The sequence below is a fragment of the Dendrobates tinctorius genome, unplaced genomic scaffold (assembly GCF_039654945.1).
Source record: "Dendrobates tinctorius isolate UK_male_01 unplaced genomic scaffold, ASM3965494v1 ptg000138l, whole genome shotgun sequence".
Lineage (NCBI taxonomy): Eukaryota > Metazoa > Chordata > Amphibia > Anura > Dendrobatidae > Dendrobates > Dendrobates tinctorius.
In genome coordinates this window covers 8,346,058-8,359,397 of record NW_027361806.1, presented here as the reverse complement: position 1 = coordinate 8,359,397, position 13,340 = coordinate 8,346,058, and the positions used below count along the sequence as shown (strand labels likewise).

The window sequence follows — 13,340 nt, the reverse complement described above, 5'->3', positions numbered from 1 at the left end:
ACAATTTATTAAAAGTTAAGTTTTATTATTTTTCCACCACAGTCAGTGATTTTTGCAATTACGGTAATTGGTTGGATTTGTATCTGGTGTAAGGGTGCCAATTCAGTGATATCTCTAATACTGACTACATCTCATAAGTAGTGAGGTTCCTGTATGGTCCGCTGTCTGATGATAAAGGTAGCAGCAAATCCCAGTATCTTCTTACCATAGTTAAGGACATACTGGGAGCTCCATGTTCATGTCATACAAGTGTATCATGGGGCTGATCTAACACTGAAATTGACCACTGTAATAAGCGTGGTGCTGCATTCATCTATTGACTGTGGTTCTAACGTTACATTCATCTACTGACGGTGGTTCTGTCGCTGCATTCATCTACTGATGGTATTCATGACCCTGCATTCATCTACTGATGGTGGTTCTGTCCCTGCATTCATCTAGTGATGGTGGTTCTGACCCTGCATTCATCTACTGATGGTGGCTCTGTTACTGCGTTCATCTAGTGATGGTGGTTCTGACCCTGCATTCATCTACTGATGGTGGCTGTGTCCCTGCATTCATCTAGTGATGGTGGTTCTATTGCTGCATTAATCTACTGATGGTGGTTCTGTTACTGCGTTCATCTACTGATGATGGTTCTGACCCTGCATTCATATACTGATGGTGGTTCTATTGCTGCATTCATCTACTGATGGTGGTTCTGGCCCTGCATTCATCTACTGATGGTGGTTCTGGCCCTGCATTCATCCACTGATGGTGGTTCTGGCCCTGCATTCATCTACTGATGGTGGTTCTGGCCCTGCATTCATCTACTGATGGTGGTTCTGTTACTGCGTTCATCTACTGATGATGGTTCTGACCTTGCATTCATCTACTGATGGTGGTTCTGACCCTGCATTCATCTACTGATGGTGACACTGTCCCTGCATTCATCTACTGATGGTGGCTCTGGCCCTGCATTCATCTACTGATGGTGGCTCTGGCCCTGCATTCATCTACTGATGGTGGTCCTGTTGCTGCATTCATCTACTGATGGTGGTCCTGTTGCTGCATTCATCTACTGATGGTGGTTCTATTGCTGCATTCATCTACTGATGGTGGTTCTGGCCCTGCATTCATCTACTGATGGTGGTTCTATTGCTGCATTCATCTACTGATGGTGGTTCTGGCCCTGCATTCATCTACTGATGGTGGTTCTATTGCTGCATTCATCTACTGATGGTGGTTCTGGCCCTGCATTCATCTACTGATGGTGGTTCTATTGCTGCATTCATCTACTGATGGTGGTTCTGTTGCTGCATTCATCTACTGATGGTGGTTCTGACCCTGCATTCATCTACTGATGTTGGTCCTGTTGCCGCATTCATCTACTGATGGTGGTTCTGGCCCTGCATTCATCTACTGATGGTGGTTCTATTGCTGCATTCATCTACTGATGGTGGTTCTGGCCCTGCATTCATCTACTGATGGTGGTTCTATTGCTGCATTCATCTACTGATGGTGGTTCTGTTGCTGCATTCATCTACTGATGGTGGTTCTGACCCTGCATTCATCTACTGATGTTGGTCCTGTTGCCGCATTCATCTACTGATGGTGGCTCTGGCCCTGCATTCATCTACTGGTGGGGGTTCTGGTGCTATATTTATCTGCTTGTCGGTGGTTCTGTTGATGCATGTATCTACTGACGGTTCTGTCACTTCATTCTACTACTGGTTCTGATCATGTACACATGTAGCAAACCATAATGTGCTTCATGGCTATGTTAAAACTGAAACTTATATAGCTCCATATGTGATATCTGAGGTTCTGTAGGCAGGTTCAGGTGTGACCAGTATAGAGCATTGGAAAAAAAAATCCTAGGTAATGATGAGAAGCATAGCATACTTTGCTTTACTACATATCTGAAAATGTATATCCTGTGTAAAATTAATAATACATGAGCATAATATGTGATTTGTCTGATCAATAGAAACGCTCATCTGAGCTGATCCCAGTATCATCAGGTTTTTCATTGAACAGCTCTCAGACAGGCAATACAGTAGTAGGCATATAGCCTATGAAGCAGCCGGAGGTAAACATGTTAAAGGGGTTGTCCAGATTTAAGTTACAAGACACTCTGTGACTGCAGACTCGTGAATCCTCACATTGCTCGCAGTGCTGTCGTGATTCGACGGGCGTGTGACTGCCGGTATGTGATTTGCATACATGACAACTAGCCTTGCTCGGCCCCACTTATTACACCTGTATTGAGCAACGCCAGAAACAGTCTAGTTGTAATATGGCCGGGAATATACACATCACATACTTGATCACATAAGTGCCCGCTCCCACCGCCAGCACCAGAGAATCCTCACAGCGCACATGATGTGAGGATTCACATATAGTGACTTTAGACTTGTAGCTTAAGATCGGACAACCTTTTTAACAATGGGCCGCTACTCATGGGCTGTGTGCTTGCCCCCAAGGCTAAAATGTGCCAGCCAGCCCCTGGCAATTAAGTACATTACTGCGTCTGCGGCGCTCCGGCGGGTGCTGTGGCCAACGCTGTCTTGGGGGCCCGCTGGCCCGGTGCATGTAGTGTAGGGGATCCGGGGACCCGGCGGAAAAAAATGTGTACTGTCTATGAATGATTTCGCAGCCTACGCTGCATTTCTGTGCCTGCTGTGCGGAGCGAAGCACATATTGGGCCCGCCTCCCTGCCTGCAGCCAGTGTATTGCTTCAGACTAGTTCAGTCCCGCCCCTACCCTGTGCCCTCGCTGTCTTTTAGCTCTCTGCAGAGCTGCCTGCCGCATGGACCTCTGGGAAATATAGTTCTCACTGTCTCAGCTTAGTTAATGCCAGCCACTCAGCCAGCCTGATGATTTTTTGCCTCGCCCACGGATTTTATTGTTTTTCTTCAGCGCCAGCCCAGCCCAGTCTTTTCTGCAGAGGTGTTTGGTAACAATTGACTCTAGTATGCATTATCGGTAAGAGGGTGCGTCTTGAAGGGGGTGCGTCTTGAAGGGGGTGCGTCTTGAAGGGGGTGCGTCTTGAAGGGGGTGCGTCTTGAAGGGGGTGCGTCTTGAAGGGGGTGCGTCTTGAAGGGGGTGCGTCTTGAAGGGGGTGTGTCTTTGAGGGTGTGTGTCTTTGAGGGGGCCCCGTTTAAATGTTTGCTATGGGGCCCAATCAGTTCTAGTCACGCCTCTGGTCTGAAGCCTACTGAAACAGACTAAAGGACCTTTTCAAAAGCTTAGGAAGCCTTTGCAGGTGTTTTTTTGTTAATTATTCTAATTTAGTGAGATAATTACTTTTGGTTTTCATTGGCTGTAAGCCATAATCATCAACATTAACAGAAATAAACATGTGAAATAGATCACTCTGTTTGTAATGACTCTATACAATATATGAGTTTCACTTTTTGTATTGAAGAACTGAAATAAATTAACTTTTTGATGATATTCTAATTTTGTGAGAAGCACCTGTAAATATAGATGATATGTAGATAACATTTCACATCAAACAGCTAATAGATGATTTATATTTTTCTGTATACAGCTTTGAGCCTGGGAGCAGACGCACAAACGACTACTGGTAAGTTGAGAAAATTTAAGTAAAAAAATCAAAAGTTCTGAACCATGTTTTAAATATCACAGCTTCCCACCAGCACTGAGCCTCCAACTACCACACAGCCTCCCACCAGCACAGAGCCTCCAACTACCACACAGACTCCCACCAACACAGAGCCTCCAACTACCATACAGACTCTCATCAGTACTGAGCATCCGACTACCACACAACCTCCCACCAGCACCGAGCCTCAACTACCACACAGACTCCCGCCAGCACTGACACTACAACTAACACACAACCTCCCACCAACACTGAGCCTCCAACTACCACACAGCTTCCCACCAGCACTGAGCCTCCAACTACCACACAACCTCCCACCAGCACAGAGCCTCCAACTACCACACAGACTCCCACCAACACAGAGCCTCCAACTACCATACAGACTCATCAGTACTGAGCATCCGACTACCACACAACCTCCCACCAACACTGAGCCTCCAACTACCACACAACCTCCCACCAGCACCGAGCCTCCAACTACCACACAGACTCCCGCCAGTACTGAGCTTCCAACTAACACACAACCTCCCACCAACACTGAGCCTCCAACTACCACACAATCTCCCACCAGTACTGAACCTCCATCTACCACACAGACTCCCACCAGTACTGAGCATCCAACTACCACACAGCCTCCCATCAACACTAAAGTTGATGTTCTATTTCAGTTCTTCACTGCAAAAAGTGAAACTCCTATATTATATAGAGTCATTACAAACAGCATGATCTCAAGTGTTTATTTCTCTTAATATTGATGATTGTGGCTTACAGCCAATGAAAACCCAAAAGTCATTGTCTCAGTAAATTAGAATACTTTATAACACCAGCTTGAAAAATGATTTTAAATTCCAAAATGTTGGCCTACTGAAATGTATGTTTAGTAAATGCACTCAATACTTGATCGGGGCTCCTTTTGTATCAATTACTGCGTCAGTGTGGCGTGGCATGGAGGCGATCAGCCTGTGGCACTGCTGAGGGGTTATGGAGGCCCAGGTTGCTTTGATAGCAGCCTTTAGCTCGTCTGCATTGTTGGGTCTGGTGTCTCTCATCTTTCTCTTGACAATACCCCACTGACTCACCAGTACTGAGCATCCAACTAAAACACAACCTCCCACCAGTACTGAGCATCCAACTACCACACAGCCTCCCATCAACACAGCCTCCAACTAACACACAGCCTTCCACCAAATTTTCTAGAGGATTTGATGGAAGTTACAATACTTTTTTTGTTATTGGTGCCATTGCTCTGGAGGAGTGAGTCCTGCACAAGTTATCACCATCCAACAATAAAGTAGACCTACCGGGATGGGTGCCCAACCTATTTCAAGAGGATCTCTTATAGCAGCATAGTCTTCTTTTATCTCTTGGCGATTTATTATTCAGTGCTTTCATTTCAGTTAAGGTTTACTTTTCTATATTTTTTTCACATGATAAGAATACATAAACAGAATCGAAAACAAAATTAATTCAGCTCTGCAAAAATAACAGCAGAGCTGCACAATATAGATACTACCGCACAGAGACAATTGTGCTATACAATGTCTATATTATTAGATCCCCTTCAGCAGGGCGGCTAATGTCAACAATTTAACTGCTCAGATTGTGATGCAGTATTGAGGCTGTAGTCACGGGCGAGGCACTCGTCCTCAGCGTCCCAGCGAGTTATGTGAAAGTGTGAGTCCTGCCTGAATCTGTGGACTTGTGCTGTGAGGGCATTACGCCTGTGCAAGCTGAAAGTAACCATTGTTGTGGGCGTGCTAGGACAGGATGTGTCACAGTTCTATAATGGAGACCACCTTTTCAAAATAAACTCTCAACTGAAGGGTAACTTGTTAATGGTTATATACAAGGGATAGCGGGTGCAACGTCTTATGCAAGTTTACCTTACATAACGAGGCATTTTCCACATAGTATTCTTCCTCTGGAGTTTACAGGACAGCACTTGGCCACAACCCAGCTTTAACACTACAGTGTCTCCTTACTTGCTCTTTGGTTCTGCGTCCTTTTTCTTCCACTACTGGTGCCTTGGAACCCTTGCACTCGAGACTCCCACTTGTTCCACATACTCATTCCTGTTTAGGCCCGTTTCCTTCTGCGTTACAAGCTCTAGGGTTCGTGACTCATTATCTTCTCCACTTTATCAAATAGTTCATTCCCAAGAGCGACAGTGGCAGGTCTTTCCATCTTTTTAATTCTTGTATAATTTTATTTATAATGGGGGCATAATTAAGTCTATAGATATCCCTTGTGTCTTTTCCCAGAAAAATCCCCAGATATTTTATTGCCTTGTTTGTTATTGGTATACCATGTATGAAGGCATGTCCCCGATTTAGCTGGCCAATTCCTTGAGGCCTATGAGTAAGAAACAAAGCCTCGCATTTAGTTTTATTAAGCCTAAACCCCGACATCTCTCCAAAGGTATCCAGCTCCCTCAACAATCTAGGAAGATCTCTACTTGGGTCTGCCATATAAAGGATAATGTCGTCCGCAAAGAAACTAGATTTTATCTCTCTTTTGCCCATTTTAATCCCCTGGAAACTTGAACCCGCATTAATAAACCTGGCAAGTGGTTCGATGGCTAAATTAAACAGTAGCGGCGAAAGGGGGCAGCCCTTTCTTGTGCCTCTTCCCAAAGGTATTATGTCTGACAAAAACCCCGGTGTATGAACTCTGGCTTTGGGATTAGTGTAGATTGAGGACAAGAAGTTTCTGAATCCCCCTTGCACTCCAAACTTGTCCAGCACCTGCTCCAACCATGGCCACCCCACACTATCAAATGCTTTTTCTGCATCTAACATGACCATGGCCAGAGCTCCTCCCTTATGTTCTCCCATCCTCACCGCCTCCAGCACCATCATTGATCGTCTTATGTTCCCCACCGCCGATTTCCCCCTCACAAATCCCGCTTGTTCAGGTCCCAATAATATAGGAAGAATCCCTGCCAGTCTGTCTGCCATAATTTTTGCCACAATTTTTAGATCCTGATTAATCAGTGAAATAGGGCGAAAGTTGGCCGGGTTATCCATGGGTTTATCGCCGTTAGGGATCAGTTTAATATATGCTGTGTTCATATGGTAAGAAATGGCTCGACCCCCTAAGAAATCATTGTATAGATTCTTTAAGTGCGGGACAAGCTGTTCCTTCAAAATTTTATAGAGGCTGGCATCAAACCCATTCGGGCCAGGGGCCTTATGTATATTCAAATCCCCGATAACCCCAGAAATCTCTTCCTCCGTTATGTCCCTGTTTAGCTCCGATAGATCACTTTCAGAGATCAGCGCGAGTTCCATGCTCTCCAGCCATCTCCGTTCCTGTTGTCGATCAGACCATCGTGGTTCGTACAGAGAAGCGTAAAATCTCCCCAGAATGCTGTTTATTTCTCGTGGATTAGTCATTATGGAGTCATCCTGTTAAGTGCTGCTATTTGGGTCCCTGGGCGTCTATCTTTGGCTAGGTTGGCCATCATGCGTCCCGCTTTGTCTCCAAACCTATGGAACTCAGCATCGCTCAAAGACCTCCCCATCATCTCCTTCTTTCTAACCCACGTGTCAAATTCTACCTTCGCTTCCAGCCAAGCTCTTTTATTAACCTCGAGAGGGTGCTATTGGAACTTATTGTACGCTTGTCTGACAAAGTTACTTGTCTTTAAATATTGGTCGGTCACTCTCATCTTTATCACTAAGGTATATGCTATGATTTTACCTCTGAGAATGGCTTTAGCAGCCTCCCAGAGTAGTGCATGATCCGTTGTAGACTGGTAGTTTTGGAGCAAATACTCTGACCACCACTCTCCCAACAGTTTGGCGAAGTCTTTGTCGTTTTTTAAAAAATGAGGGAACCTCCATATTATATCTGAGTCTTTTGGGTGTATATCGAATAGTGTCAGGATAACTGGGGCATGATCGGAAATGACTAGATCACCTATCTCGACCTCTTTAGCCTTTGCAGTTAGGCTCTCACTAACTAAGAACAGGTCAATACGAGACTATGAATTAAGCGGGTGTGAATAATAGGTGTACTGCCACTCAATCGGGTGTTGTTGTCTCCATACATCTATAGTCAGTAGGTCAGGCTGGTTTCACACTTGCGTTTTTTTGCGCTGTTTTTTAGTGCAAAAAAACGCATGCATTTTTTCCCTATATTTTACATGGGGTGCGCTTACGTGCGCATACACATGCGTTTGTACGCATTTGTATGCACATGCGTTTTTTGTAGTGTGCGTTCGGGCACACAAAATGCATGCTGTTGCATTTTTTGTGCGTCCGACTTGCCCCCAAAAAACGCATGCGCACGCAATGCGTTTTCTCACAGCAAAACACCCATTGTAGTCTATGGGTACGCATACGTGCGCATTGTAATGCGCACGTATGCGCAAGAAAAGCATGCGTTTTTTTTAAAAAAACGCAGCAAAACCCGAAAAAAAGCACACAAACGCATGATGCGTTTCTTTCATGCGTTTGTGTGCGCAAAAAACACGCAGCAAAAAAACGCAAGTGTGAAAGTAGCCTAAGTTGCAAAATTTCACAAAGGAGAGTTTCCCCTCCCTGAGTCAGAGCTACTTCCCCCCTCCCACATCTCGATCTGTCCTCTGATTCCATCATAACCTCATTCATGTCTCCTCCAATGATCAAGTTATGCGCGCCAGAAGTCATAATTGAGGTGCAAAGGGTCCGAAAAAACAAATCCCTAGCCGAGTTGGGGGCGTAAACATTATGAATGTCCAGTGTTCCGCTAGGAGTCTCTAGGACCACTCGGACGTGACGTCCTTGATCGTCATGCTGGTACGTTACCAGTTTGTGTGGAAGTGTTTTGTTGACCAGAATGATCACCCCTGCCTGTCTTCCCCTGGCTCCTGAGCCATAACCTCTCCCACCCAAAGTCTGTGCATGCGAAACATATCATGTTGGGGTAAGTTTGTCTCCTGAAGCAGAACTATGTCAGCCCGTAATCTTTTCAGATGCCTGAGTGCCAGGGACCTTTTTTCTGGGGTCTTGAGAATCTTAACATTCCATGTTATGATTTTAACCATTCATGATAACGATGTGTCTCAATAACAAACAAAATGTCTGTGTATAAGTTATTGGACAGGGTAACCAAAGTCCACCCCCAGATGTGATGTAAAAAGTGAACCAAAGCTTGACGAAAGCATCTAAGGTACTACAGCACATAACAATCCCAACCCAACTGTTCCCCAAACTAAATACCCCAGCGTGAAAAACATTTTCAACATCTCCTTCCCCTTCTGCCCCTCCCTCCCTTGCCATGTGTATCACTAGTACTTCCATTTTTTCCATCATGGTCCTCCAGTACCTTCTCCCTAGCCCGATCAATTTGACGCAGTTAAAGTACCGGCAATAAGATTTGAACGAACCATAAAAGACATAAAATCGAAAACATATAGAATGCAATCATCATACTGTATATCTACGTGTCCAGATGAGCATGCTATGATAACTCAAAAGTTCGCGAGACCTTCTTCACTTTCATGCAACCCTGCGAAGATCAAAGCACAGCAACTACCAACAGCGTCAGAACGACCTTCCTGCCTGGAATTGTCCCAGTAGAGATGCTGTTCCGATAAAGCTCTCATATCTTCGGACGATCTGGGCGGCTTTCATTGTCCTCACTTTCCCTCTCCTCGTTGCGATGTCCAATAGGAGATCCCGCGGGAGATGGCATGAAGTCTCTCGTAGCTTCACTGGAATCCCTCCAAACTTTAAAGAAGCCATCTGTGTGTCTCGTTTTGAGGACAGCAGGGTAAAGTAGCTGGAACTGAATGCCTTTCTTGTAGAGGAGGCTGCAGACCTCACTGAAGGCCCTGCGTTTTTTAGTAACTTCTGTCGAAAAGTCCTCAAAGATGACAATCTTATGCCCCTGAAGTATGAGTGGTTGTCGCCTGGCTCTAAAAAGGCACAGAATTTTTTCCTTATCCTTAAAGTCCAAATATTTCGCAATTCCATGACTAGGTCTCTGGGTGTGTTGGTCGTCACGTCCCACTCCACGCAGACGCGCGTCTCTCGCCAAGCTCCCTCCAGGCGGGCCCACCCTGTGTTCTCTTACCACCTTGCATTTGTCTTGTACTCCTAGGGCTTTAGGTAATTCTTGTTCAAAAATGTTTTTGAGCTGCTGATATGTGACAGATTCGGGCAGCCTCACTAATAGCAGGTTGTTTCTTCGGGACCTATTTTCTAGGTCCTCAAGTTTGTCCCTCATCCAAGTGCCCTGTTTCCGGGACGTCTCCAGTTCCTGTTCAAGTTGGATTGTTCTATCCTCCAAATCCGACACCCTCTGTTCCAGCTGCTCCAACCTGCCGGCATGTTGCCCTGAAATTTCGCGGATCTCTTTCAGGGCATCTTTTACCGCCTCCTTCACTGCGGTTTTTATATCTCCCGTGAGATACCCAGCCACCTCTCTTGCCAGCTCCCTGCAGTCTCCCTGGAAGAGCATCCCTGTCACAGGGCCTTCCCCGCCTGGTGATTCCGGCCGGCGGTCTTCTTTGGGGCTTAAGCACGTTCCCCCTGCCTCTCCCCGCTCTGTCCTGGTTGTTTTCAGCTGTGCCTCCGGGTTTCCCTTGCTTTTGTGCTTCCCGCTTTGCGACACCGCTGCAGCCGCCGCCATCTTGGGAAACTCTCTAGTCTTTTCTCGTGTTCCCGCAGCTCTGCTCTGGCCGCTCGTGCTTCGGAGCCAGCGGTCCACGGTGCCCCCGGTATGCGAAGGCATCAGCGGTCACCACTCCTGCGAGTAGCATGCGTCGGTGGTCTGTTTCAAGTCGCTCTTTTTCAGGCTGGAGCGCGAAGCTCCCTCACCCCGCTGTAGCCACGATGGCGACGGAAACGGAAGTATCTTCTCCACTTTTATTTAGAGTCACACTGTCCCTCGCCTTACTCTTCTCTTACTATGGATCACCCTTTAGGCAGCACTGCTCACTTCGTACTCCAAACTTGAACTCCCTAACTTACAGGAAGCAGTCACTGGGATGGCGCAGGTACTGGAGTTGAGCCTGTGCTATCTGTAGCAGAGACTGCCTGTTAGGCTGGGGTCAGACTTGCGAGAGCAATGAGAGAACTTGCATCAATACCAGGCACTGCCGCCGGCACTCAGGACCGGAGTGTGCAGCTGTTGAACGCTCCGGTCCGAGTGCCGGGTATTGATGCGAGAGATTGGAGCGAGTTTCTCGCATTGCTCTTGCAAGTCTGACCTTATACACAGCTGAGCTCCTGCTGCATGTGCTGAGACCTGAGTTATCCCTGATCTCAGTAACAATTCAGATGCCGCTCTTAATAGTGCTACTGTGCAGTGACTCGAGGGCGCCTACACAGAAACAGGATAAAAACACTGCCCATAGAATGGCGGTTAAGGTAATAATAACTGTGCGAGTGCATGTTGCATACGCAGGATTACGGCAATGCAACTGTGGTGCCCTGTGTCTGTGTCGTCACAAAATGGTCAAATATATACTATTTTATGTGTGTATTGTAAATGATGGGAGTTATGCTTTCTCTGCTGGAGACAACTGCACACAAAATTTACCCCGCTCCCTTACTTTGCCTGAATCTTAGAGCTTTGCACAGATACCCTAACTGGGAGGGGAGGGGCTTAGTTAGTCAGTGAAGATAGTGTGTGAAAAGAAAATGGAGAATGTTCATGGAGGGCATCAGTCCCTAGGCCATCCAGGCTTCTAGAGTTGGGTGGTAAGCTGAGATGCTGTGTGGTATGCATAACCAGCAGTGAAGTGTTTTTCCCAGGAACTCCATAGCAACAGAGAATCAGTGAGGGATTGTGCAAGAACAAACACGTGCTTCACATAGGATTCACGCTGCGAGTTGCCGGGGGAGAAAACACAGTGAATACGTGGCTGTACTGGAAGTTTCAGACTCCAGGAAACCTTTGTCCCTGAAGGGATTAGAAAAGCAGGGAGTTTATACTGAATCACGGCAGAGAGAGATAACTTCCATTGTGCATGTTAGGCGTCAGATTCCTGCGTTGGCTCTGCAGGAATCCAGACCCTCACATTCTGCAGTCTCCTGCTGTTTATCTACTGCAGAGGAGATTGCCTTGCAGCAAATCTCTCCAAAGGCTAAGTCCTTCTGTCCGTCTTCTGAGCATGCTCATGAGACGATCTCCCATTGGGGATCGGGAGTCATGTGCTCTGGTCCTGCTTCAGATCTCATTGGTCCAGCTCGGAGATCTGGAGGCTTCTGGAAGGTCCCGGCTGCTATAAAAGGCGTGCATGGCTGTTCCGCCATGCGCTAGTATAGTCATACTTGCTGCTGTGTGAATGAGCATGGATGCATGATTCTGGTGAATGACTCATTTGAAACCCTTACCCTCTGATATTACGTTTGTGGTTAGGGATTGAGTTTAGTACCAGCGCCAGCGCGCCTCTGCTTCATCATCCACAGTTGCTAGCATCCGGCATTGCGCTTGCGTACTAGCATTGTCGTGTAGCGGCAGTGTCCCACGCTGCGCTGCAGTAGCAGCACTCCTTGGCGTCTGCAGTTGCGACGTCGCACACACGGTAGGTCTAGAGGGACGCAGTCCCGCTGTCCTTGGCTCTGCTCCTGTGACCTGATACCGTGTGTGCAACCATGCCGTTGGCATTGTCAAGCATTTACCTCGTGGGGATAACCTTTACTTACCCCCACTAACCCCACCGTGACCATAAAATCACCACCCCCACCTCGGCTCCAACTAATACACAGACACCGGTGTTTCTTTTGGAATTTTATGGCCACAGCAGCCTTTTATTATAACAACAAACAAACAATAACACTGTATCATCAATAACATGAGTACAATGAATTTAACTCTGGAAGGAGAAGTCCTTGAAGCCACAAGATCATGGTGAAATAGCCCAAAATATATAGTGAACAACCCCCGACAATTTGCTCCCAGCCATTACCCCACAGGCTCGGGAGCACCAGCACACCAATAGATGTTGTCCACAAACTCCTTGGAGCTCCGCCCTCTTCCGACGGAAACTCCCCATCCACCTTTCACCAGATCACGACCAGCATACCTTTAAACGAAGGAGACCCTACCCACAGAGTCTCCAAAACCAATTTCCACCGACTTCAAGGACTCCCCCCTCCCCCACAACCGCCATGACCCAGAAGAGAATCACGCACCACTGTCTCAACAGAAAAAAGGGAGGGAGGGTGGGACTGTTCTGGAGCTGGGATAACAGGAACAGAGGGCGGGCACCCCCCCAGCCCCCGTCCTAAATACCCCCCCAGCTCCCCCTCCCCTTTAACCCTTCCCTCGCTAAACTTCCAACCCCCCGTCATGATGGCCTCCGCCCACGCCTCCTCCCGGGGGGGGTCGGGAGGCTCACTCCGGCCATTACTTGACGTTGGCATTGTCAAGTATTTACCTCGTGGGGATAACCTTTACTTACCCCCACTAACCCCACCGTGACCATAAAATCACCACCCCCACCTCGGCGCCAACTAATACACAGACACCGGTGTTTCTTTTGGAATTTTATGGCCACAGCAGCCTTTTATTATAACAACAAACAAACAATAACACTGTATCATCAATAACATGAGTACAATGAATTTAACCCTGGAAGGAGAAGTCCTTGAAGCCACAAGATCATGGTGAAATAGCCCAAAATATATAGTGAACAACCCTCGACCATTTGCTCCCAGCCGTTACCCCACAGGCTCGGGAGCACCAGCACACCAATAGATGTTGTCCACAAACTCCTTCTAGCTCCGCCCTCTTC

General features: G+C 47.0%; 1 protein-coding gene across 1 annotated transcript in view; it reads left to right on the top strand.

The window, feature by feature from the left end:
* Nucleotides 1-13,340, top strand: part of LOC141048874 (uncharacterized) — a 184,053-nt gene that overhangs the window by 31,165 nt on the left and 139,548 nt on the right. The window contains exon 3 of the mRNA XM_073544963.1: nt 3,536-3,571. Coding sequence (XP_073401064.1) covers nt 3,536-3,571 — 36 coding nt within the window. The remainder of the gene's footprint in view (nt 1-3,535; nt 3,572-13,340) is intronic.